The sequence below is a fragment of the Ananas comosus genome, linkage group 7 (genome assembly GCF_001540865.1).
Source record: "Ananas comosus cultivar F153 linkage group 7, ASM154086v1, whole genome shotgun sequence".
Classification (NCBI taxonomy): Eukaryota; Viridiplantae; Streptophyta; class Magnoliopsida; order Poales; family Bromeliaceae; genus Ananas; species Ananas comosus.
The window spans coordinates 13,051,505-13,078,652 of NC_033627.1; the positions used below are offsets into that span (position 1 = coordinate 13,051,505).

At 36.4% G+C, this 27,148-nt stretch overlaps 3 protein-coding genes across 3 annotated transcripts; 1 reads left to right on the plus strand and 2 right to left on the minus strand.

Annotated features, from left to right (window-relative positions):
- Positions 3,863-12,903, plus strand: LOC109713170 (putative E3 ubiquitin-protein ligase RING1b). Its single transcript, XM_020237158.1, has 10 exons — positions 3,863-4,297; positions 4,415-4,469; positions 6,233-6,291; positions 8,886-8,967; positions 9,133-9,253; positions 9,365-9,406; positions 11,085-11,654; positions 11,893-12,000; positions 12,094-12,279; positions 12,355-12,903. The coding sequence occupies exons 1-10, from the start codon at positions 3,994-3,996 to the stop codon at positions 12,385-12,387; spliced, it is 1,560 nt and encodes a 519-aa protein (XP_020092747.1). The 5' UTR covers positions 3,863-3,993; the 3' UTR covers positions 12,388-12,903.
- Positions 13,276-17,166, minus strand: LOC109712663 (probable sodium/metabolite cotransporter BASS1, chloroplastic). Its single transcript, XM_020236373.1, has 8 exons — positions 16,519-17,166; positions 15,998-16,086; positions 15,592-15,685; positions 15,448-15,481; positions 15,080-15,134; positions 14,907-14,990; positions 14,363-14,650; positions 13,276-13,880 (listed from the first exon to the last, which is right to left on the minus strand). Exons 1-8 carry the CDS (start codon positions 16,892-16,894, stop codon positions 13,728-13,730), a joined length of 1,173 nt encoding a protein of 390 aa, XP_020091962.1. The 5' UTR covers positions 16,895-17,166; the 3' UTR covers positions 13,276-13,727.
- Positions 19,078-21,271, minus strand: LOC109712664 (squamosa promoter-binding-like protein 3). Its single transcript, XM_020236374.1, has 2 exons — positions 20,777-21,271; positions 19,078-19,543 (listed from the first exon to the last, which is right to left on the minus strand). The coding sequence occupies exons 1-2, from the start codon at positions 21,205-21,207 to the stop codon at positions 19,345-19,347; spliced, it is 630 nt and encodes a 209-aa protein (XP_020091963.1). The 5' UTR covers positions 21,208-21,271; the 3' UTR covers positions 19,078-19,344.

Genomic DNA, 27,148 nt, shown 5'->3' on the forward strand with positions numbered 1-27,148 from the left:
CTACATGTTGAACTTACAAACATACCACATTGGCAATTCAAATAGCCATTTTTTAGACATTTTAATCACTTAGCAAATAATGTTGAAGAATTATAAAAATTGATTTCTAAATAGTTTCAATTGTATATATTATGTCTAACGGAGCAAAATTGTTGAATCAGATGTCTCATTCTGGAAAATAACTCGAGAACATGAAAATCCCTTTGATCTTTTCGAAAGTGTACAAGCCGTATTCATATTATGCTGACGTTACTAGTTGAATCAGTTTAACCACTAGTTGAGCAAATAACTCTTTGGAATTTAATAGTTAAATAAATTGGTCTCTAAAGCACTTTTTGTTACCGCCCAACAACCATAGCGGACTATCGGCCTCCCAAAATGAAAATAACTTACAAGTACAAAAACCTCTGTGCTTTCTGAAAGAATGCAAGTTATACTCATATTTTGCTAATATTACTAGTTGAATCGATTTACTCGCTAGTTGCACAGTTAAATCAGTATCTATATCTACTGCTTATTACAGCCCAACAATTGTAGCCGATTACGGGGCTCCTAAAGAAAAAAGTCTCGAATGCACCAGTTACATTACTGATGTGTCGTTTTCGATCAACCGCATTATTTTCTTGGATTCACACATTCATCATGATTATTAAAAAATTATTTTTATTTTACTTTTTTTAAAAAAATAATTTTTTAATTATTAATTATGTAGCGTAAGTATTATACACTAAACTTTTTCCTTCCAAAGAAAGTGATGGTCAAGTAGTCAACTATAATTTGACCTGAGCCGGCCGAGCCAGTTGTTGTTGGATCCAAGCTGGGTCCCACTTAGCCCACGAGCCCAAATCCTGCGTTTGAGTGCATTTTGTATCCGGCCTCGCACATTGGGCTAAGAGACTGTTTGGTTTCTCGAAAAAAAATAAAATAAAATAAAATTTTCATGTAAAATTTATTTTTTTTAAAAAATTTCCTTCCTTTGGTTTGAAGCAAAATAAGTATTTTTGAAAATATCTTTTTTCCATCTTATTTTAAGGAAACTAGCATTTTCGTTTATTTTTTATGAAATATATAGATTTTTTTTAAAAAAAAGTGACTGTTTTTCCTTCAAATCAAATTGTAACGCACTGGACTTTTGCGAACTGCGAGGTTCGAGTGTTTAGCTGTGCTCTGAGCTTTTCCAGATTTTCTGGTAGGTCGTTGACTGTGTTCCGACCTATGGCACGTGTCCCGAGGAGTGTGGTACAAAGCCTTGCACCAAANTTTTTTCCATCTTATTTTAAGGAAACTAGCATTTTCGTTTATTTTTTATGAAATATATAGATTTTTTTAAAAAAAAGTGACTGTTTTTCCTTCAAATCAAATACACAGAAAATTAAAGAATGAGTTTAAAAGAAATTCACAATTTTTTGAGAAAACAAACAGCCCTTAAACACCAGTTGTTTAAAAAAAAAAATGTCGTGCAATAAAAAAAGGGTAAAATTTAAAAATATCACCTCTATAGTTTCGCACTTTCTCACTTTAATGCTTTGTGGTTTAAAGTGTATTAAGTTAGTGTCATGTGGTTTTGTTTTTATCTTTTCGTCAATTTTTTTGTTAATATTTTGTTAAATTATATACAAAAAATTTCAAATACCCTACATAAGTTTATCAAATATTCACTTTAATACTCTTTCATTTTAACTTTGTCATTCATTTAACGAAAAAAATTAGTGAAATCGATAATAAAAAGATAAAAATGAAACCACGGAGCACTAAATTGATACATTTTAAACCACATAGTACTAAAGTGAGAAAGTGTGAAACCACAAGGGTGGTATTTGAAATTTTTTTATAAAAAAATGGAGTGAAAATTTTTCATATTAATAATTAAAGTAATGGAGAAANTTCCTTTTGCGAGAGGTTGAGAGTTCTACCGTGTACTAGAGACCACCATTTTTGTACTACTTATGACTTCTTTTATTGTCTAACTTTACTACTTTACCTTGATATAGATGTTAGAACTTTGCTCGCTCTGATATCATTAGCTGCTCATTATTTCTCTTCTTCTATTTGTTTTATTACTTGCCTTTACTTCCGCTGTTATTGTAGACGCCTTATATGTGTAGACATATGGCGGGTCTGGGCACGCTACCGGGAGGGACTCCGCCGGTCCCGGGGCATGACACAAATACACAGAAAATTAAAGAATGAGTTTAAAAGAAATTCACATTTTTTCGAGAAAACAAACGGCCCTTAAACACCAGTTGTTTAAAAAAAAAAAAATGTTGTGCAGTAAAAAAGGGGTAAACTTTAAATACCACCTCTATAGTTTCGCACTTTCTCACTTTAATGCTCTGTGGTTTAAAGTGTATTAAGTTAGTATCATGTGGTTTTGTTTTTATCTTTTCGTCAATTTTTTCGTTAATATTTTGTTAAATTATATACAAAAAATTTCAAATACTTCCTACATAAGTTTAACGAATATTCACTTTAATACCCTTTCATTTTAACTTTGTCACTGATTTAACGAAAAAAATTAGTGAAATCGATAATAAAAAGATAAAAATAAAACCACAGAACACTAAATTGATATATTTTAAACCACATAGTAGTAAAGTGAGAAAATGTGAAACCACAGGGATGGTATTTGAAATTTTTTCATAAAAAAATGGAGTGAAAATTTTTCATATTAATAATTAAAGTAATGGAGAAATTGGGTGCACCGTCTTCTCCTGTATTTGCAGTGGACGAATCATATAATCTCTTTTATATTTTACTTTCTTTATATTTCGTCAACATCTGGTAAATTAAAAAGCATACAAATTTAAAATTTTTATTGTGTAGTTCAGTACATCATTTTGCTATAACTATTGTTTTAACTTTTTCTAAGAACATGAAATTAGGTGCATTGTGTCTACCATGTTTATTTTGCATGGTCCAGCTGATTTTTTTTGTATCTTTTTTTTTTTTTTATATTTTATGAACTTTTTTTTTTTGAGAAATAGATAACACGCTATCCGCTCTATTTATTTCATTTAGAAATAAACTTAGCTAGAAATGCGAATCAAATAGGATTCGAACTTGGGTCTCGAATACCAACCACCAAGCCTTTTGCCACTTGCTCTAGGAACGATCGGTTATATTTTATGAACATTCAATAAAAATTATAATATCCGAGGTCAAAAAATTAATGTGCAGTTAATATAGCATTTTACTTATTTGCAATTATTATTTTAGCTTTTCGCAAGAACATGAAATTAAACTATGTGAGGAATCTTTGTTGTTTTATAAACTATAAATTGATATAGTACACAGTCTCATATATTACATTTCTAATTTTTAATTTAAGTTCTTTATATTTTTGGAAGAAAACTGATGGTTACTTTTTTTTATATTTATTTTAATGACATATCATGTATAAAATTAAAATACAAATTATACGAAGATAATATGCTATCTTTTAACGGGCCACATTATGAAAATACAAATGTACTAATACTATCGAAAGCTTTTTCACTTTGTGAATTTTTTGAAGCAGTGAAAATTAAAATTAGGGAGTTTAAGGTCTACACGAAGCTATCAGGAGTACGCAAAAATTTTAAAAAACTATATATTTGAATAGTTTTTTTTAAAAAAATTATAAGATAGTTTAATTAATTGGGCACAGGATGCTTTGCAGTGTCCAAATTGTAAAGCAATATGAACGGTGGATTTAATCCTTGGGGATAATTACGGTTCACGGAAAACGTCATGAACCGGGTCCACGGAATGAGTTTCTCTTTTATGACGGGACTTGTTCCGGCGTAATAATACTCGGAATAGCTCGAATCAGCCGAATAACGCGATCGGCTCCGGTCGAACTGCGAGCGCGCTCTCTCTCTCTCTCTCTCCTCTCGCGTCTCGACCCCTCCTTTTCTCCTCCCCCTTCTATTTCTCCTCGTCATCTCCTCACTCCCCACGCAACCCCGAGGAGAGAGAGAGAGAGAGAGAGAGAGAGAGAAGGGGGAGCCCAAAATGCCCGCGCAGAAGCGGCCGCATCCGCCGCCGCACAACGACGATCACCACCACCACGGCGGCGGCGGCGGAGGTGGGGGCGGTAGCGGCGGAGGAGGTGGCGCTGGGGCCGGAGACGCCTCGCCACACCCTTCGTCTTCGTCGCCTCCGCCACCCCAGCAGCAGCAGGTGAAAGAAGCGAAGGAAGAGGAGGAGGAAGAGGAGGAGGAAGAAGATGAGGCGGAGGATGCGGCGGAGGACGGCGAGGAGCCGCCGCCGACGCCGCAGCCGCCGCCGAAGGTGGAGCCTCCGGTGGACCAGGACGGTACGGAACGCGACCTCCCTCTCTCTCTCTCTCCCTCGTGCTTTCTCTCTCTAAGTCTCCTTCGATCTCACGCTCATCGGTGTGGTGTGTGTGTGCTTTGTTCGTGGTGGGGAGCAGATTCAGATGGCGAAGGCCAGAGCGAGTCGTCCCAGAGCGCGGGCGACAGGGACGAGTACGTTTCTACTCTCTCTTCTGTTCCTCCTCTTCAGCTCCTTCGATCTGTTTTTATCTCTCTTGCATGCGTTTGGGGAGCTTTGTTGTGTGCGATTTCTCGCCCTGTTCGATTCTCCATGCGTCTCGTACGTGTGTGGGTTTACGTGCAGATTTGTGCATCTGAGCGTGTTATGAGATCTGGTTTCGTGGTTCTTGTACTTGTCGATCGCATCTCCTCCTCTTTGAATGTTTATTCTTTTGCCACGAGATTATGATGCTGTTCTTCATGCATACATGTCCTCTTATCTGGTGTACTGCGAGGAAGGGGAAGCGTATGATATGAGTGAGCTGTATTTTGTGGACTTTGAAGATTGTTGTTCATGATTGCTGGCAAATAGGACGAGTTATATTGTTTTTGATTATGATCTCTGTAGTTTCTTTAAGTAATCTTTCTTTTGCGTTGCCGAACTAGTTGATGAAGTTTTAGGGGTGTTGCAGTATTGCAGTTATTCTTTGGTAGAGATTACTAACTAGAACCTGTAATTTATAATCATGGAAGGTCCTGTTGATATGGGATATAGTTACTGTATCTTGTAATTCTGGTGTTGAGCTGATATGCAGTTGTGCTCCCACTGCCTCAGCTGAATTATTTGGATTATTCTTTTATTTCCCTTATATAGTCAACAATTAGCTCAAATGAAGTCAATGTAGCTGCATGAAAGGAATGAGACTCATGCAGAAATCATATTTCAATACTATGCTTAAGCACCAATGATTTTGACCAGAACTACTATATAATTGGTACATCCTCTTTTAGCAAGTCTAGTATGTACTCCAAAAGAAACTAGGAATGAGCAGATTGTAAATGTGCATCTTTGTTCTTAAGTCATTTTTGCATGCAAAAATCATATTTCAATACTATGCTTGAGCAACAATTATTTTGACCAGAGCTACTATATAATTGCTACATCCTCTTTTAGTAAGTATGGAAAGTAGTCCAAAAGAAACTAAATGCAAGCCAGTTGCATTGCACATTTGAAATACTGACTTCTTGAGTTCTTTAGATGACTAGGCAAAAAATGATGCCTGGTGTGGGAGAGTGCCTTTTTTAGCGATGCACTCTAGTTACTCTACAATCAGGCTTCCAAGGGACAGTTTGTCCATGTAAATCTACAATACCACCTTCAGACAGAGACTCATTACTTATTTTAATTTTTGGTGAACAGTCACATCATTGAATCACTCTGGATTAATTTGATATTTTACTTAGTCATGTAAATCTAGTTACCATCGGTTCTCTTGAAGTCACCATTTTGCGATACAAAAGTTTGGAAGATTGAGTAACTAACATTGTGTTGACGAACTGTAAGGTGATCCAGACTTACTCTAAACTGAAACTCATGGTAGTTAGATTTTGTTGTTATAGTTTTCATGACTCTAGCATGCACCTCTTTATGATTTACAGCTATAGCCAGTGTGCCGTATTTATGTATTTTAGTTTGGCCTGCTATGAGATCCACCTGATGATCTCTGCAGTTGCATATGTACCCATGAAAAAACATGTAAAGTTGTGAAATGTTCTTCATGTTATTGGATTGATTGCAAATTGTATAATTAACTTTTCTCTTTTGCTGAAGTCACTTTTCTTACCCTTAGGTATTTTTTGTTGAATGATTAACTCTTTGGTTCTGTATAACAGGTGCAAATGTTTATGTATTGGAAACTTTTTACCTGTTTGCTTACCATATGGAAGTTGACTTTCTGGACAAACTTCTTTTGCAGGTTTATTCTGGTAAAGTTAGCAGATATACGAAAAGAAGTTCAATGCCCTATATGCTTAGGTATGACGATTAATTAAGCTTCATCTACTATAGCAAACTACTTTAAAAGATTACTGTTAAAGTTCGCTTGTTAACAGACGTTACCAAATTTTTTGTCTGGAAAATCTCTTGTTTTTTCACTGGAAAGTTGGGGATTCTCTCAAATGTATGTAGGAAATATATGTTGCTTGTTGTAAGTTTTAGATTCAGAAGTCCCATGCATTAGATAGCTAAAAAATTGCGTGAATGCTCATTTGGTTGAATGACCTCTTTCCACGGAAAATTTATCGCTTGTCAGATCTAAATGTAATGGCAAAATATTACAGTATAAACTGGTCGTAAGAATGTCTATTATTATATTCATCTTGATCGCCATCCAAGTCTTTCACCAACAATTTAATGCAAATGAATGTTTAATTGGTCAGCTTTTGGTCATCATGAATTTATATTGAGTAGAGTATATCTGCTATTACACTGGCACAGCTGGTGCCATGTCTCTTGTGCTTTCTTAGCTAACCCAATACTCCTTTCTTCAGGCACTTCACATCTTTTAGGCACTTCCTATGAATCTCTAGATTTGTTACGATTGATACTTTTTTGTTATATTTATTCATTGTAGATAGATCTTCAATTGAATTCTAATTATTGTATTTTGCATGCAGCTGTTTATTTGTTCTGACAGTAGATTTGCAGAATTTTGCATTAGGTTAGATTTATATTAAGTTAAAAGAAAATTTTGGACGTTGAATTCTTTGAAATCCTTATGTTTGCTTATCAGCCTATGTGGTTAAAAGCTACAGGCCTGTTCCATAGCTGATCAAATTTTCAGAAGAACTTAGGCTCTAAGCTTTTACCGGGTTAATTAATAAGCATGATGACTAGGACATGGTTGGGAAATCTGTAGTTAAAAGCTTGGAAGAAATGAGTCAAGATTCATAACTTTGTGGCTAAATGTAATAGGAGAGATATGTCCTGTGAATATCTATGTATTGGTTACGGATATGAATATCAAAATTGAAGTAAAAAAGATTAAGTTGGTTGGAGTTAAAAGGAGGGTGGATTATTTCATGTTATTTTTGGTGTAAGCTGATACAGATCTAGATTTGCCCTGAGAGTGGGCTAAAGAAGACATCGGATTAGAGAGAGATGAGAACCAGGGACAAAACCAAGGAAAACGAGGAGAAATTCAGAAAGAATATCTTATTGACAGAGCCTATAACTATACTGAAAGAACAGAAAAAAGATGTCAAATATTAAGGGCTAATTGACCTGGAGTAAGGTATGAGTAGCACAGTGCAGGTGCTTTGAAACCTCCCCAAGATTGAAAGAGGATGATGAATGCATGGAGTAGCTAGGGTTAACCCAGTCTCTTCAGAAAGAGACTTTCTTCTTTTTTTTTACCCTCATTCATCTCAGAAAACCATCTAATTCTTATGGGAATTGCTGAAAACAAATATAAATGGAATTAACTTCTTCTAGCCCTCAACTATGTCTAGCTGTTCAACAACTGCTTTGCATTATATCAGTTGTAGTGGTATGAAAAATAAAGACAGGAGTAAGTAATCGTGATTTCTACTGCTAGAGTTTGGCTGAAGGGGTCTTAATACAGATTTTACAAGGAGTTGCGTTTACTTCATAAGACAAATAGGTCTCAAATTAAATGGAGTAGAGCCTCTAGTACGTATACAGGTCATTAGAAGCATGAAAAGTGTTATCTCTGCAGATCATTTAGACAGTTGAATACCTAAAAGTGAAATTGAGAGTCTGGGACTGAAATTGAACTTTTATATGGCATACCAAAGTTGTTGAAATTTGGAAACCTCGTACTTGACCCTAATCTAGCATACCAGTGGGCTTAAAAACATGAAGTCAGAGAGGTTCATTTTGCTTCTCCTTGTCCTTCTTGAATCTCTACACATTTACATCTATGAAAATAATAATGAAGGGAAAATTGGCGGTAGATCTCGTAGTCTTTGTTATTCACCTCAATTTATCTTGTAGTATTTGTATATTGCCCATGCTTCTGCACACCAAAATTTCCACTGAGTGTGTGCAGCATAGGATTCTTATCTTTAAAATTTTATTTCTGTATATCATTGTGAGTGCAAGTACTTGTGATTGTACCTCAATTTAATACATTAAGGCCCTAATTGGTGCTGCTATTTGCACCAAAGAGTGCAGTTCAATGTGTTGCTGAACTTGGGCACTCATTTAGCGAAGCAATAAAGCACCAGCCCTGCAAACACATAAGGCAGTTATCAATGGTAAAACAGAATGGAATGCATACTCTAGCAAATCATCCCTAGGGTTGCTTCAGCAACCGTTCTTATGCAACCAAGCATGTGTCCCCCAGCATAGCGCCAAACAAAGCCTATGAGGACAGTTGTTTAGTTTTCAAATCAATAATGAAATCATTTTGAGAAATTTGTCTGTGCATAGGGATATGCTAAGTAGTTCATATTGTTTTGCTGGTGGTGGTTCCTGCATTAGAAGAGTGAACATGTAAAATATAGTATTGATTATCTACGAGTTGGAACACTGTTCAGTTTTGAGCTTGTTTATAACCTGTTATTTTCAAAAGTAGTTATGTAACTGCTGAAACCTTTGTTTTGTAGGCATAATTCGAAAGACTAGAACAGTTATGGAGTGCCTACACAGGTTCTGTAGGGAGTGTATTGATAAATCTATGCGGCTTGGGTATGGTGCCAAATTTTAACCCTTCAATCTTTTGCATATTAGGATTGCAATATCTTCACTGTATCTTTGGCTGTCCATAAGGAATTTTTTTTTTATTAATTTAGCTTTTAATTAAGAAGATAGACACTCCACTTTATTGTAATTTTCCCTCACTTTGTTTCCTAGAAATAATGAGTGTCCAGCATGCCGTACGCATTGTGCAAGTCGACGTTCTTTGAGGGATGATCCAAACTATGATGCCCTTATTGCTGCTTTATATCCAGATATTGATAAGTATGAGGAAGAGGTATTCATAATCACTTCAGTGATCCTTTTTCAGGCACATTTTCAGTTGACTTTGATTTGCCTTTGGTAACTTATGCTTCCTGCATTCACGGCTGCAATCTCTGTGCTGCAGGAACTCGCTTTTGATGAAGAGGAGAGGTCTCGCAATAGGAAGGTTGTCTTTTCCATTTGTTTCTACTATATATGTTTGAACATTTGTTTTTCGTTCTCTCAGATACTATACTCCTAAAAACTTATCTATTTACATAGAAATTTCTAGAAAAACTGAATTTTCATATATGATCCCTGAGAACCTAACTACTTACAAATAAACAGTTGTACTTAACAAAATGCCCCACTTTTTTTTCTTTTTTTTTTTTCTGATTCAAAATCAACTTCATCCATGAATTGCATAACCCCTCTTAAAGATAAAGGTATTTGTTTTGAAATAACTCTACTTTTGAGTTGTACGTATGTAAATGGATATTGTGCAGTCATATATATATATATATATATATATATATATGTGTATATACATTACATATATGTATATATATGTATATATATATATATAATATTATATAATATAATTATATATATATATATCATATATATATTAGAGTCCGGCTACTATGCTATCGGTAGCACGGAGCGCTCCGTGCTACCAAGTTGTTTTCGATGATGCGGCTTCTGAATCGACGATCGGCTCCATTAGACTTGGTCTACATATTGAAAGTATTTGGAAACTAAATTTCAAATTTTTTCGACATCATTTGACTAGTGATCAAAAGATCTCAAATGACATTTTAATGGCCGATTTGGTGTGTTTGTGAGTTTAACGGTGTAAAAATCCAAATGCGATGAAAATTTTATAAAAAATTCTTCACTATTTAGAGTAAGATCAGTATATCTGATTTTGAATTTAAATATTTTATCATCATTTTTTATGAGATTTTTATTTTCAGCCGTTCAATTTTAGACTACTTGTTTGATAGGTAAATGATATTGAAAAATTATGAAATTTAGTTTCAAATACTTTCAATAGTGTAGATCAAGTCTAACGGAGCCGATGTCGATTTGGAAGCCGCATCATCGAAAACAACTTGGTAGCACGGAGCGCTCCGTGCTACGATAGTATAGTAGCCTAGCTATATATATATATATACTATATCCTATTAACTACTTCATAAAGAGAGAGAGAGAGAGATAGAGAGAGTAGGGCTACTATACTTTTATGAGTATAGAGCCCTTTGTACTCATAAGTTGTTTTCGATATTGGGGTTTTCAAATCGACGATCCACACCGTTAAATATGATCTAGAGTATTTGAAACTTCTAGAAAATAAATTTCGAAATTTTTCGAAATCATTATAAAGTCCATCAAGCGGGTATAAAATGAATGGTTAAAATCGAACGACATCTTAAAAATGGATGATCGGATCCTTCAATTTAAGATCGGAGTTATTGATCTTTATTTAGGTAGTGAATAGAATTTTCTATAAAAGATTCAACCTATTCCGATTCTTTTTCACCGTTAAACTAGCAAATATCTCATACCGACCGTTAAAAATTATTAATTTTGTGAGCTTTTGATCATAAAGTAAATGATTTCGAAAAATTATAAAATTTGATTTTTAGAAGTTTTAAATACTCTAGATAATGTTTAACAGTATGGATCGTCGATTCGGAAGCTCTATCATCGAAAACAACTTATGAGTACGAAGGCGATCGTACTCATAAGAGTATAGTAGCCGGACTCATATAGAGTAGGGCTATGTGTGTGTGTGTGTGTATGTAAAATCCCCATCCTTGTTTAATCCTCACTGTGATAAATTATTGTACTATTCTTGGTAGATTCAAGAATCCATAGCTGAAACGCTGCGGCGGCAAGTGGAAGCACTTGGCAGGAGGAGGTCGGCCTCAAAAGCAGCAGCTTTTCCTTTCACGCGAAGATCTCACGGAAACTTCAGGAATAATCACGGTCAGAACAGTTACTCGCGCGGGAGAGGTCGTTCAAATGCTCGAGACATCGCACCAACAGGTTCAGATGATGAAGACGAAGAGTTAGGGAACGGGAATAATGATGGTAGCAAAGAGTCTTCTTCTGCAGATGAGGGTTCTCCAGACATAAGGCACAAGAGAAGTCGGAGATGGCCGGCCCCACCACGGTCCTCACCAGCTAGGACAGCGGGCAATGCCGATGTCGGTGGTGATGAAAATGACGATTTAGGGCTTATTAGAGAAAATGTCAGCACATCTCCTTTGCGGGCAGGGAATAGGGAGATGCTCGCATGGGGTAAGAATGGCGCACGGAGTCAAACGCGACACGGCAATTCTAGTGGCTCGAATGGGCGGTTGGCAAAGGGCGGGCGCATGGCCAAGTTGGCAGAATACCTCCGGAATTTAGATGAAAATGATAATGAGGTACACGGGTAAATTACAAATTTAGTTGCTAAGTTTTTCATTCTTCCTGATTTATATTAATTTTAACAATTAAACTTGTTAAGTTTGTTCCATTTACTTCAGACTAGATGGCTAGGGGTGAGGCTGTTAGAATGAGAAAGTGGTGAAACTTGACGGGGCTAAATGCCAAATTTTGGTTTTTTCCAGCACCAAAAGCTAGCATCAACATTATTTTGTTCTTTGTGATTTTATTTTGCAGCTTGATGTACATCTGATTCTGCTTCCGCTGGATGGAGAAAGTCTGATTAATTTGCCAACATGGTATCTTTGCTGTCGGCCATCCTCATCAATTCGACACCTTCGCCAAGTAAATTCTTACTCACAAACTCTTCCCGTGTCAGCACTATATTTTCTATCCAAAACTAGATGATCAAATCACCATCAATATGCTTCTATGCAGTTCGTCGCTCATAAGACATCTCAACAAGCTGAAGAAGTTGAAATATATGGAAGGAAACCTCAGTTTGGAGATACGGCTATTAAAGATGAGGCGAAGTTGGATCATTTGGAAAGCTTAGAAATATTAGCAGGAGATGAATCTCTTGCCAAGCTTTGTGCTTCATTTATTTCTGCTCGAGGGGATATGGTGAGATCCAAAACCAGTTTTTACTTGTTAATAAATAATAAGAATGTATTTTTAAATTCCCTTCTGGTATTCCAGGAATTGGTTTATGCTATAAAGAGGCAAAGCTAGAGAACAAAACCTGCGCCGGTACCAACAATTCCCGTATTGATACCTCCTATCATCTCTGCTATGAAAAGTATGTATATAACACATCAATACTAGAAAATTGCGACCCAACATTGACCTAGTTTGTGATGCCGTCGTTGAATTTGCTCGAGGATCTTTTCGAGAACCAAGAATCAGGTAAGTCATGGATCAGAAATCAAGTCGGTCCCGATTTGATGCGTGAGCGAACTCAAGAAAGAAAAGGAAAATGGTATCATGTATTTTTCTTTTTTCCTTTCCTTTTTTTTCAGCTTCTTCTTAGGTGAACATCTAATTTTTCTTTCCTCTTCTTGTTCTGTTGTTGTTCTTGTTTCCGCACATCGGCAATTTCAGTTATAGTTTGTGCTATATATTATACATCATCATGTTGTATGACCCATCTGTTGTCGTCACTAGGTGGCTTGTATTTGTTGGACTCTGAATCTTCATTAGCATCTGTATTGGATTAGATATCTAAAACTTAGTTGTTTTGTTAGGCAATTTTCATATTGTTTAAGTGCTTTCGATAGATAAGAAAGTCTCTCCACTCGCTGAGAGGTGCAAATTTATTTTTATGCAACACGAATGAGTTGCGAATAGTGTAGAACGTACCGAGCTTTCGCATGAAGTTGCTTCGTGGCGCTCTGGATTTGCATCGCATTTCACAATTCAATATGGCCTCCTCTTTTTATTCAAAAATGGGGTTAAAGGACTTTTTAGGAGCATTGCTATGTTAACACAATGTTTTTCTCTACAAATGCTATCACTCTTCTTTATTAACTAAAAAATAGAAAGGTCTTGGTAAATTCTAAAACCCTTGGATTAGGGATTGTAAACATTACGACCGTTGTTTTTTCGGTTGTAGACTCCGCATTTCTCTCAATAAAATGGTCGCCGATAGGAACCCTGTTTATTAGGCAGAGTTTATCAGGTTCTACCAAACAGTGTATAAAGAACTCCTTGCCTAAAAGTTAAAAGAAAAGAAAAGAAAAGAAATCTGCAATTAATATTGTTCCACCTCCACAACACCCAGATACAGCTTGGGCCTGAAAGAGAGCTTAACCGATAAACAAATTAGAGAACCCATGAAAAGATTTAAATCAAAGAATCCACTGATCTTCACATTTGTTCATAGAATGAGAGAACCTGTGGCATATCAATGATCTCCTTGTGGCAGAACCGCCCTTGATCTGATCAGAAATCCCCGTGGAACAATCTGCGTCCCACTCGCACTTCCTCGAGATTTTCAACATAAATTTTGGATGAACTTTGATGAATTTACGGCAAGGCTCGCAAGTTTTTCCGATGGCTTCATACTTCATGCATTAGTCTTTTTGGTCTTTCGGGGGCGTACACCTCCATATTCCGGCTAAAATACTACCATACACTGAGTGACAGATGCTCGAAACAGCGCATGGTACTGCTGTCAAAGGATTGCTGAAATGCTGGCCGGCAAGCATTACACCAAGCACCGAATTCTGTTCATAAAAGGGCAAAAGGAAAAGCTTCATTAACCATCGGAACGAGAGAAGTGTTGAGTATAGCATAATAAACGCCATTCTACAACGGCTTAAGCTTTTATAGAAATGTTTTGTTTTGTTTCCAGTTCTTAATAACAGGTCTCAAAGCAGGACTACTGAGTTTGAAACCAGCAGGTCCATCCACCTTTTTATTGGAAAAACCAACCTCCACCCATTCAATTCGCAATCCATGCTTTGGGCCAATTACGAGGTAGTCTAGAACTCAAACAAAAGATGGAGGGTTGAGCATGGGAAAGTGAGTTTTCTTTTTTCTTTCCCTCCCTTAACTTGGTGTTTGAACAAGAATTTCCGAGTTCAAAATATTCGCAACCCATGCTTTGTGCTGATAAAATCTCAAGCCCGGACATGAGGAACAGTGTTATGCATCAAACGTTACAACATTCAAGAAAATCTACTTCATGCGATAAATTTGCACTTACCTGCATGCCGACCTCAATAGAGATAGTGCGAGAAGAGGAGACATCAATTCCCAGCATCCTAGCGAGCACGTACCCAAAGAAAAACCCAGAGGCATGAAGACAACATACAGAGAGTACAACTTGCAACCCGGATGAAAGGATAGCCGAAGCATTCTGAGCTATAGCACTACCGCACAAAATTGCTACGGTGGCAACGGCGACGAATGGCATAAAGGGAGACACCAACTCAACTAGGCCGCTGCAATACTGGTTCAAAATGGCACCCAGTAGAACAGGTGCAAGCACAACCTGCAGCCATAACCGTTATGGTAGGGTATGAATTGAAGAAACAGAACCGGTGACCTGTTTGGCCAACTTTTATAAAAAGTGTTGTTTAAGTAAAGCTATTAAAGGAAGCACAAACAAATATTTCATAAAATTCATCTCAACAGCTTCTAGTTGCAGCGAAAGCAGTGCCTAGTCTCTGAAATTTTTTACTTTTTGTAGTAGAGAAGCTATTTCAGAAACAAGTCAAGGAGGCACTGTAGATGAGTTGCCGTAATACCTGGACAGTTGACATGAAGAGGCCCATTGGATCCACAGCGACAAATTGTCCAGCTAGTTTGGATGTAAGCAAAGGGGTCATAACCTGCAATTTTTTTTTTTGTAATTTTAGAATAAGAGAAAAGAAGAAATGTTAAAATTGAATAGTTATGTCGTATAAAAATACTTAATTACCGCTGCAGCGAAAGTGCTTGCCGCCGTCATAAGCACCGAAAGTGCTACATTTCCTCTGGGACACAAGAAACGATCGCTCATGAGATCAATCCATTTTGTGCACATGAAAAACTGCTGATATTGCTAAATCTTACGAAAAGAGAAATTCTGGCCCTATGACATCTACTTTTTCTCTTTTTGTCCTTGATATCAATCAAATTAGGAGACAGAGTATCTCTCAATTGAGTGATGTCAACCTCGTTTTGTTTCTTTGCACTTTACGAACTAGAGTAAGTTCAGGATCTCAGTAAAGATAGCTGGAAGAACTAAGCAAAGAATGCGAGAAATTTCTCGAACATTTAATGACACCAAGTTGGCTTCTTCATTACCTTGCAAGATAGGTGACAATGTTACTCGCCGTACCTGCAAAAAGAAGTTTTTTTTTTTTTCTCTCTCTGTTTCATCCCAACTACCAAAAAGATTCAAATAGACAAAAACATGAGGAAAATGAAAAAGGTAAAAAATAAAAAAACCTCCAGGACAGCATGCTACAAGTATCAGCCCAGCAGCATAATAGGATGGCAAATTTAACAGCTTGCTTACTAAGAATCCCGACAGCGGCATCACCTGTAATTAAATCATCAACAACGGATTTTTTGGGTCAATAAGGAAATGCCGATTAAACTGATCTTACAAGTGAAAACAGTGCAGATACGTCAATTCGAGATTCTCAAATCATTTTTTCTCAATGGTGAGATTCTCAAATCGTGCTAAACATAAAGTGTGAACTATAGGCCAATAGCAGTCGAAAAGACTCGCATACACAATAATCGCCATAGAACTCGCTCATCATAATAGTTTGCAGCAAGAACTGTAATAACACATCAAATTGATTACCAAACAAAATTACAAACGCAAGATAGCACCGAAACGCATTACTGTGTACTGGAGTACAAATCCAGCAGCCAACTCCTTCGGCATCAGCAACGCAGCTCGCAGATCGTCGAGCGTTAGCGTCATTCCCATTCCTGCACAAATTTAGAGAGATGTAATTAGAGAGAGAGAGAGAGAGAGAGAGAGAGAGAAGAAAATTAGAAATCTGCAAGGGAAAGTCAAGGAGACATGTATTTGGTAACATTGTGAAATAGATCTCTCACCATTACTTTGTGCTTGATTGAATCCTTAAATTTTGATCCTTTTTTTTAAAAATTTTAGTGATTTTTGGCAATTAAATTAGGGACTCTGCTAACTTTAACAACAAATTCATTAAATTTATTACCGCCTTTAATCATTTTTCACTGGAAAAAACTGCAAATTTCCTTAACAATTGACAGGTACTAACTAATAGAGATATGGAATTAATCACAATTGCGAATTTAACTAAATAGGACAACTCAAAAATCAGAAGAACTAGAAATTGTTGAGGAGGGGGTCGATTTCGAAATGCCCTAAACGTTTACCGAGCATGGTGAGGGTGATCCCGACGATCTGCGAGCTCCGGCCGACCCAGAGGAACGCGCGGGGCCGCCACAGCGCGACGAGGCACGCCGACCCCACCCACACCGGAAACCCTAGCGACAGCGCCTCCCCCACCCGCGCCACCACCCCCCGCCGCCCCTCTCCGCCGCCGCTGTCGCCGTCGGCGGCAGCCATCGCCGGATCCACGGAGGCCCGCGGAGGGATCGCCAATGCGCTTCTTCTCCTCCTCCCTGTCGGTGGCGTTGCTCGGGTGGGGAGGAGGCGTAGCGAGCCGTGGAGGCGGAGGTGGCGGTGGTGGTGGTGGAGAGGTGGAAATGGGAGAGAGGCATGGATGCGGCGGAGGAGGGGCATCGGCATGGGGTTTCGTAATGGAGAGAGAGAGAGAGAGAGAGAGAGAGAGAGAGAGAAAGTGAGTGTGTGAGATTCGGAATCGGAGCTTAAAAAAAACCCACCCTAAAGAAAAAAAAAAAAAAACTCCCCGAAAATGGTGGAGAGTTGTCGCTAAAAAATCGTTGTTTGAGGCGCGCGTGGTGTGTTGCGTTGTATTTTTCTATTGCGGGAGAATCTTTTAGGTAAAAAAAAAATAATAAAAATTAATATTGTATATACCTGCACAACAATATATTATTATTATTATTATTATTATTTTTCTATAAATTGCGAGTATTAAAACATAAAATATTGGAGAAACAATTTTGTTGAAACAAATTCCTACTGTTCCCATAGCAAATTTGTGATGTATTGAAAAATTAATATCAAAATTCCAAATTAGAAAAGTATATCAATTATTTTGGGGCTTTGAAGAAACACATTTTATATTAAATCTAGTACTATATAAAATTATGAAAATTTTAAATTTTTAAAAATTTATACTCGGCCTCGTTTGTTTAACTACATCGTAAACGCACGTGCTCCCTTTTAAGACATAGCAATCCTAAAATTGTCTTTTGTGGGGACATGCACAAATCCCCATGGTTAAAACATATCACCATTTTTAACATTTTCTTTCTTTTCTTAAAAAAAAATTGTTGGGAATCAACGCATTAATAAGGACACGATTTTCCAAACTTCGTATCTTTTTATGATTTTATCCTAAAAATAAACAAACATCACTATGAGAAACTAGAGTCAAAAGAGTAATAATAATTATAAGATAATTTACAATGTGGTACTATATAGAACATGCCTATATATAAGAATTTAGTAGTTAATAGTTAAGTTCCTAAATTTAAAATCAAGGTGCTTCACCAAAAGAGAGAGAGAGAGAGAGAGAGAGAGAGAGAGAGAGAGAGAGACAGAGATAAAAGGCAATTATTTTTCAGTTCTTTTTCCTGTTGTTGCATCATACAAAACACACAATTTTTCAATTTTAATCATAATTACAAACACCAATATGCAGTTAGATTATATACAAAATCAAACTGGTGGATAGTTAATTTAAGATTACACAAGGAGAAGTTTAAGTAAAGCCACAGAGAAAATGGAAATAAGGGAGAAGTTAATCTTCCTGAATATGCACAAACCGTAAACAATAATAAACGAACCGAAAATGTAGCTCATAGATAACTAAGTTAATTTTTTTGAAAGAATTAATGTAGTTTAATGGAAAGAAAACTGTTTTATTTTGGATCTTTCGAGCAATAGAGCTCCAAAATGAATATTGTACTATACAAACAACTGTTCCATCACAATCCAAGGAAAATAAGCATGGTAACTAAGCATTTTTCTGGAAAAAGAACAAGTACACAGTAACCATGTAAGAACTGAGTAAAATTAGAAGCCAAATTATGATGAAATTCCAAATTTAAGTATGTAGATAAACCTTTCCTCGCCAATCGCAACAGTATCTTCCCAGAATGATGAAGTAAGAACACAAAAATAAAGAGATAAGCTACGCGGTTGTATACTTGTACTGCTCTTCATGTGCTATCAAAGGATGTGTACCTGATAAGCCACATATAATATCACATTTTTTCGCATATGGCTATCAAGTTAAAACTACTCACTACGATCTCCCTCAAACACAAGCTACCTTAGAAGACCCTCCTAAGTTTCAGAAATCGGCTGCTCTGATTGGTCAAACGATCTGGACAGAGATATCACTTTCAGAAATCGAGCTTTCCTGATCAACCAATCTCTCTCGTATCGACAGTTCAATGCATAGCTCAGTTTTTATATCCTTATGATGATGAATTTTGATAAGAATCAAAAAGTACTTTAGGTCGTAGATGTTCCAAGAAGGAGCTTACTGAGGTATGTCTTTTCTTACAGGGGGAGAGGCATTCACTAGGCGACGACAAAGCCATCACACCAACTTTAGAGACACTATTAATGCTGTCCCTTTTTTAGGGCAACTACAGTAGAGAGATTACCTCATTTGTCACAAGGTAACAACAACCCAAAAAGTGAGCTACTTTGCTTGCCAAGTAACATAAAACAACACCTAAAACTGAAAACAACACCTAAAACAGAGATTAGCCTAATAAGCTATCATCCCCTCTCAGATCTTTCGCAATATTCACAACAAAAAGAACAAGATGTGAAACCAAATAACTTGGAGTATATTACTGCATAAGAATCCTTCCATAAGTAGACAGAAAACAACGGAATATAAATAGAAGCATACACTTATACAGCTAGATCATTCATATACATTAACCGCAATTACGAATATTTCACAACAGGTAGTTGGCTACACCGAAGCATTTAACTTAGCTATGACTGCAATACACTTCATCGATAGAGAGATCGGACAACAGTTAGCACAATTGGAAGCCACATAGCATGACAGAAGAGAGAGAGCATGCTTATCTGATCTGGAAATGCTTGTACGGAGGGTTTCCAGAGATGTTGATCGGAACCCTTCCATCCTGATCGGACTGCCTGCAGCGGCTCGAGCCTTCTCCCTGAGTCTCCAAAGAACTCTTTCTGCGCCGCTCGTTATGGCCAGCCAGGCGCCTGCGGCAGCTCCTCTTAGAGTCATCGAACTCAGATAGCTCATGGAACCTGCAAAAAAGAGTATTTTTGTCAAAAAAAAAAAGAGGATAATTGACAGATGAAAAAGAAACTTTTGAAATGCTGAGGAAACTACAAGACTCACAGTTCAAAACTTGAGAAGCAAGAATAGCACCTAGATATCGCCTATTTCCATACTCAAGAACTCTTAAGCAAAAACTTTTGGAATGCTCTTGATGAATATCCATCGAAGAGAATAAATATCTTGCTGATATGAAAGTCACCTAACAGTATTTTGGAAAGGTTCATGAATGCTCTTCCAATAAATTACTTATGTAGAAAGCTTTAGCTAATGTTTTGTACACTGTTGTGCATATTCACAGCTTCCCAGATATAGATCTGTTCCAAAATTTGAGTTACTCCCATCTTCCTAGAAGATGAATGTAAGATGAGCTTCCTAATTCTAAGCATCTGTAACTATTCATGGTTAGAATCGACAATTAAGTAGAGACCGTAGTACATCTGCTTCTGTTCCAGAAGGCGGGGAGAAGGAAATGCTGATCAACTTTCTACAGTTCAGAGCAATGCATCTGACATCTTGGGAATTAGCAGAACAAAAACTTCAGAGAAAACTCAATTCTCATCAAATGAAACAAGGTTTCCAATATACACAGAAAACAGCGACGAATGCTCGTAAGCCGACAAGATTCCAAAGATTTCGGAGAGTCGCCGCGAGATCAAGTTCCATCCTTCAGCATGAACAGTCAATTTCAGTCAATTTTTTTTACTTACTTTTTTTTTTCCCCCCTGAAAACAAATATAATTCCCAAATAATAGGTCCTCGTTTTTCTAATTTTCTCCTCGGGAAAAAAGAAATAAGAAAAACTTCAAGGCAAGTGCACTCCAAATCTACACTTCAATGTTTAAGAAGTGAACTCCAAATCTACACTCCATTAAATCAATCTCAGCATTAATTACTAGTTTTCTCTATTAATTCACCCTCCCCAACCCCAAGGAAAAAAAGTGAGGAAAAAAAAAAGATGAACTAAGGAGAGAGAGATCATATGAGGCCACAACCTCTCTTCTAAAGACTAATTCTATATTTTCTCCGTACTTCTCCAAGGATCAAAATTGAAGACAATAACAGAACCAAATCAGAACAAATAACTAGTAAACAATTAAGAGAGATCGAAACATAAGGGAAGATCAAAATTCAAAGAGAGGGATCTCTCTAGAGAGATCTAGAGAGAGAGAGAGAGAGAGGGTGAGAGAAAGGGGGGGGACCTGCTGCATTGTTGGCAGAAGCGTTGGCGGAGACCGGCGACGACGACGACGGGGGCCTTGGAGTGGGCCTCGCACACCTTGTGGCGGCGGTGGTAGCGCTTCGCCTCGGTCAGATCCGCCGCGCACCGCTCTGCCTGGCAACTCGGCGGCGCCGCCGCCCCCGCCGCCGCCGCCGCCGACGACGACGACGACGATCCCCTCCTCGCCACCACCGCCGAGGAAGTGAGAGGCGACGAGGACGACCCCGATCTCCTCTTCTTCTCCTCCTCCGCCCCCGCCGCCGCCGCCGCCGCCGCGGGGGAATCCTCCTCCTCCTCCTCCTCGGCGTCATCGGCGGCCACCACGGCGGCGGAGGTGAACGACGGTGGAGGCTCCCTCCGCGGCTTCGTCTCCTTGCGCTTGGACTCGCCACTCGTGGCCTTGCGCTCCATGGGAGGCGAAGGTGGAGAGAGAGAGAGAGAGAGAGAGAGAGAGGAGTGGATCGGAGAGAGAGAGAGAGAGAGAGAGAGAGAGAAGGGGAGGAGATGAGGAGGAGGGGGGAGTGAGGGTTAAAAGGAAACACGAAGAGAGAGGTGTGTGTGTGAGGTTGTGCTCGTGCTTGTCCTTGCGCTTGTGCTTGTGAGGACCACATCACAAGTTTTTTGTTTTTTTAAATACTTTTAAACTTTTAAATTTTTTTTAAAAAAAAACTTCAAATATCGTCGTGTGATTTCGCGCTATTTCACTTTAGTATCCTATGATTTAAAGTGTATAACTTTAGTACGATATAATTTTATTTTTATTTTTTTATTATCAATTACACTAATTTTTTTCATTAAATCAGTGTCAAAATTAAAACTAAAGGGTACTAAAGTGAATATTCGATCAATCTAGATAGGGTATCTGAAGTTTTTTGTATATAATTTAACGAAATATTAAGAAAAAAGCTGACAAAAAGATAAAAATAAATCACAGGACACTAACTTGATATACTTTAAATCACAGAATACTAAAGTGAGAAACTGCGAAACTACATGGGTGATATTTGAAATTTACCTTTTTTTTTATTATTAGTGTGCATATGTGTGTTCCTTTGTTTGTTTTAATAGGGGGTCAAAGGAGAGTGGTAGTTAAAAATAGTGGAAAAAAAGTTAGCCCAGTAAAGGAGACAAAAGTTATATTAAAAAAAAAGATAATAAGGATAAATTATACAATTAGCCGCGCAATATTAATTAGAAGAGACTATAATACTTTTAGCTTGTTAATACTAGTTATTTACCATGTCAGTTCAATTCACAAATAAATTAGCTCAAAAAATTAAATTAACTTAAATTATTTATACTCACATGCTAAGAATATGTAAGATTTTTAAATGCTTTCATATAAGCTAATACCGAACTATCGGATTAATCTGATTAGATATTAAGACACATAATGAATGTTATTATACATAAAATCATTTAAGTGGTCGAATCGTACAATTATTCAAATATTAGGCTTAATTGAGACCATGGTAAACCACAGGATAAAATTTTAAGATATTTTTTTAATACAAAATAATTAAGAAATATACATACTACAAAAATATGTAAAAGAACTATAATAATTCAACTTTTTATTTCAAAAAATATTAATGAAACAACAATAACAAAAGAGATATATATAAGAGGGACCCTCCAAAAGAGGAGAGGCATGCACTGACATTGCAGTGGGAACACACAAGCAAAGGTGGGAGATACCTTGTACGTTGTTTTTAATATTGTTTTTTTTTTTTTTCTTTTTTGGTGCTATAAATATTGCTTATTTATTTATTATATATGTATTGCACATTTGGAGCAAATAATTGCACCACTGGTTTTTTTAAAAAAATTACTTTGGTCTCAATTCACATATTTATTATTCAGAAAATATATTATTATTTATACCATTATGTCCATCGATATATTACGTATTTATCGTATAATTTTACCCTAGATTTCCGAATTGAATATACAGAGTAGGATACATATATACTGGATGAAAAATTTATAGAATACTAATAATTAACAGGTGAGCTAGGTGCGTGCATGCATGCAATAATTTTTAACGTAAGTATTAAAATAAATTAAAATATATAATAGAATTTCGAATGTGAAAATTAAAAGGTTGAAAACTAAAATATGAAGCTTGACTCGAAGTTCATGGACTAGTAGAAAATGACCGAACTGATTTTAACATTAATTAATGACCGGTAAATTCATTAATTAAATTTGATTAATAATTATTTACTGCATAAATTTTGATCAGATTTGATAAATCAAATCTATAAATAACAAGGGGATAAATTTCATAATATTAATTACTTGGCGACTCTAAAACTAGCTTCTTTTACTTTGTTACCACCACTTTTCAATAAATTTGAAGGACTCATTAATTCTTCATAACTAGCGAAAGATAAAGAATAAAATGGTTCATCTAATATTTGTCAGATCGTTGGCGTTAATCACTAATTCTAAGAGCTTGAGTTATTAGCTAGAAAGATGCAACCATATATATCACTTAAGGCGTACAGACACTGTTTTCGTAGATCTCAATTGTGAATCGGTCCAATTAGCCTCCACTCCGAATATGAGTCGGCCGAACCAGATATCCAGCCATTTCGAACGTGAATCGGCCCAACTTAAGCTCCTGCTATAGGATAAGATGCTGATCCCTTTAAGCCAACAATATTAGCCAAGATGAGATGATAATCTCATCCACAATGTAGAAATAAAAAGATGAGAGCCAAAGATAGGAAGTAGAGAAGATTCCTGTGTATTCATGCAGTTTCATGCCTTCATAAGACCTATGTTCTCAGGACAACTGCATTTCGTCAGTAACGTCGTTAATCTATTATTAACTCAGATGATTATTATATTAAGTACATTGATCTATCTGTCAATAGTAAATCTGACTGGTCTCTTAATAGTAATGCGTATCCCTAATCATAATCGTTCATTTGCAACTTAATTTAAAGGCTAAATTACAGAAAACTCTCCTGTAAAAACTCGAATTTTTACTTTCTCCCCATGTCATTTAAAAACCTATACTTTGCCCCCTTATAAAATGAAAAATGTTCATAGGGAGATACGGTGTGAACTGTGATGATAAAATGATCATTTCGTCCCTCACCATTTTGCCCTTCACCATGTTCACAGGAGATAAAGCTGAGGGCATTTTTGGCATAAAAATATATATAATAATATTTTATAAACGGAACCCTAACGGATTACTAACGACAGGGGGCGAAGTGAACATTTTTTATTTTACAAGGGAACAAAACAAAGTGTAGGTTTTTAAATGACAGGGGGGAAAAGTGAAAAATCAAGTTTTGACAGGAGGATTTTATGTAATTTAGCCTAATTTAAAAAATGTCTCCCTCTCCTCTCCTTCTTCATCATCTCCTCCATAGTCTGCATAACCTTCTCTTATTAGATGCCACTAAGCTAAGGAAAGAAAAAAAAAATGAAAAAGATGCACATGAGCTTTGTAGTAAATGTTGTGAAATGTACCAAAAGAGGGATCACTAAGTATATGCAATAAGGAGAGTTCTAAACATTCACTAGGTGTAATAAAAAATAATAATGGGTATTAATTATATACGGATATTCCCATGAGCATGATCCGACAGCTCGCACCTATCTGCCCTAATCACCAGGGAGCTCTTTGATCACTAAATTTTCACTCGTTTATTTTAGCAATGAAACTTTAGTGGCATATTCAGATGCCACGCGTGATCTATAACTTATTCTAAGTTTAAGTAAAAAATTATTGACTTGCAAGCCTAGCTAATAATATATTTTATGTTGGTAAATAAAGTTATAATAATACTAAGTAACATTAATTAATACATGCACGTATGAGGGGGGCGACCTTAAATTAATAAATTAACTGTTTTTTTTCAAAAAAAAAAAAAGAAAAAGAGAAAAGAACGCACGGTGATTTCTATGCGGGGTATCCGTACCTGCGATTCGCGCCGATGGCTCGTGGTCGGTTGTCAGTTGACGCATAATTAGGAGGCGAGTTGGGGGGAGTTGAGAGCGACTGCAGCGGCCTTTCCACGCCACCCGATGTACGGGAAACCGTGCACTCACTCACCCTTCCTCCAATCACGCTCCGACACGTGGCGATCGTCCGAACCGTACACGTACCCTACACTTTCCTTCATTAAATAAAGGGCCCGTGCCATCTATCTCTCTCTCTCTCTCTCTCTCTCTCTCTCTCTTTTTTTTTTTTCTTTTTTTTTTTTACTGTCCCATCTTTCTTTTTTTTTTTTTCCTTTTATCCTGTTTTTTACCAAAGTAATAATTGATTGATAATAATAATTGAAGAGCATCTTATTCTCTTTTATGGACCTCAAGTAAACTAAAATTCAACGTCCACTGTAGCTTTGAGATTCTGACTAATATATTTTATTTTTTATTAAGGTAGATTTTTAATTTATAGATGCAAAGTAAATTTGACCACTCGTCAAACTGTCTCACTTAAAAAATATTAAAAATCTCTCTCTACAATTTTTGGCAAGTGAGTGGTTGGTTGAATAAAATAATCTAACGGATGAAAATAATTAAAAGGTTAAATCTAACGGTGAAAAACTCGATAGCACCAAATTCTTGGTGCTATCGATAGTACCCTAGCCGGACTCTATATAGAACTAGGCTGAAATACTATCAATAGTACCAAGTTATTGGTGCTATTAATTTTTTAGCTCTTAGATTGAGAAATTGATGGTTAGGATGATGTGGGCCCCCTAGGGTTGAGTGAGTGGTTGATTGAATAGTATAATCTAACCGGTAAAAATAATCAAAAGGTTAAATCTTACAGTGGAAAACTCGATAGCACTAAATTCTTGGTGCTATCGATAGTACCCTAGCCGGACTATATATATATGTATATATATATATATATATCACCATATAAACACCACATTATTACCTATCCTTAGAGCAAGTGGCAAAGGGCTTGGTGGTTGGTACCCGAGACCCAAGTTCGAATCCTAGTTGATTCATATTTCCAGCTAAGTTTATTTCTAAATAAATGAAATAAACGAAGCGGGTAGCGTGCTACCTATCTCTAAAAAAAAAAAAAAAAAAACACCACATTATTACAATGAAAAGATGGTATTGTGAAAATGTTAAAGAAAAGAACTGAACTATTTGAACAATTTACAAATTAATTTAAGTGTTGATCGATATAATCAAATTTGATTATTACATACTAACTAGATTAGATTCAATCATTTTAATATGTATTATTACGAATCCAGCTACTATCTATTTAGGAGGATGGATGCTTTCGTCTTCCTAAGTCATTTTAGATGATGGGGATCTCGAATCGAATTAATGATCGGAACCGTTAAAATTAATCTAGAGTATTTATAATGTCTAGAAACAAAGTTTCATACATTTTAAAATTCATTATCAAGTTCATTGAAGAGTCAAAAAATGAATGGTAAAAAATCAATAACCTTGTGAAAATAGATGTTAAATTTTTTTAATTCATGATCAAAATTATCAAACATTATCTAAATAGTAGAAATAATTTTCTATTAAAAATTTAAGCTATTTGGATTGTTCTATACCGTTAAACAAGCAAAATAGCTCACATAGGCCATAAAAAATTATCGATTTTGTAATTCATTGATCACAACGTAAATAGTTTTTAAAATTTATAAAATTTAGTTTCAGATACTTGAAATATTTCAGATCAACTTTAACGGTTCCGATCATCGATTCGAAATCCCTATCATTTAAAACAACTTAGGAGAACGAAGACCCCCACCCTCCTAAAAGGATAGTAGCCGGATTATATATATATATATATATATATAGAGAGAGAGAGAGAGAGAGAGAGAGAGAGAGAGAGAGAGAGAGAGAGAGAGTTGAGCTCTAGTGCTTTTACAAATGCATAAGCATTTGTGCTTGTAACTTTTTAATCATCATATCACCTCAAGATCCGTACGTACAACACTATTAACGGTATTTTCTTTTTAAGTTTTTTTTACTAGTGCTCCATGAAACTTGATGCAATCCGACGGCTAAAACGTCACAAGCATAAATGCTCATGTACTTACAAAAGTATACGAGCTCAATTCTCTTTCCCTCTCTCTCTCTCGGTATATGTATTGTCCGATTTGTGTTCTTTTAGAAGCATGGAGGTCTTCGTGCTATCAAGTTGTTTTCGATTTTAGGACTTCTGAATCAACGATCGACTTCGTTAGATTATACTATTCATCCAACTGCTCACTCGACCCTAGAAGACAACTATCATCCTAACCGCACTTCCCTTCATCCAAAGGCCGAAAACCTACTAGTACCAACATAAATTTTCCACTCTTGGACTAAAAATTAGTACAATTCTTTTAAATTTTTAGTA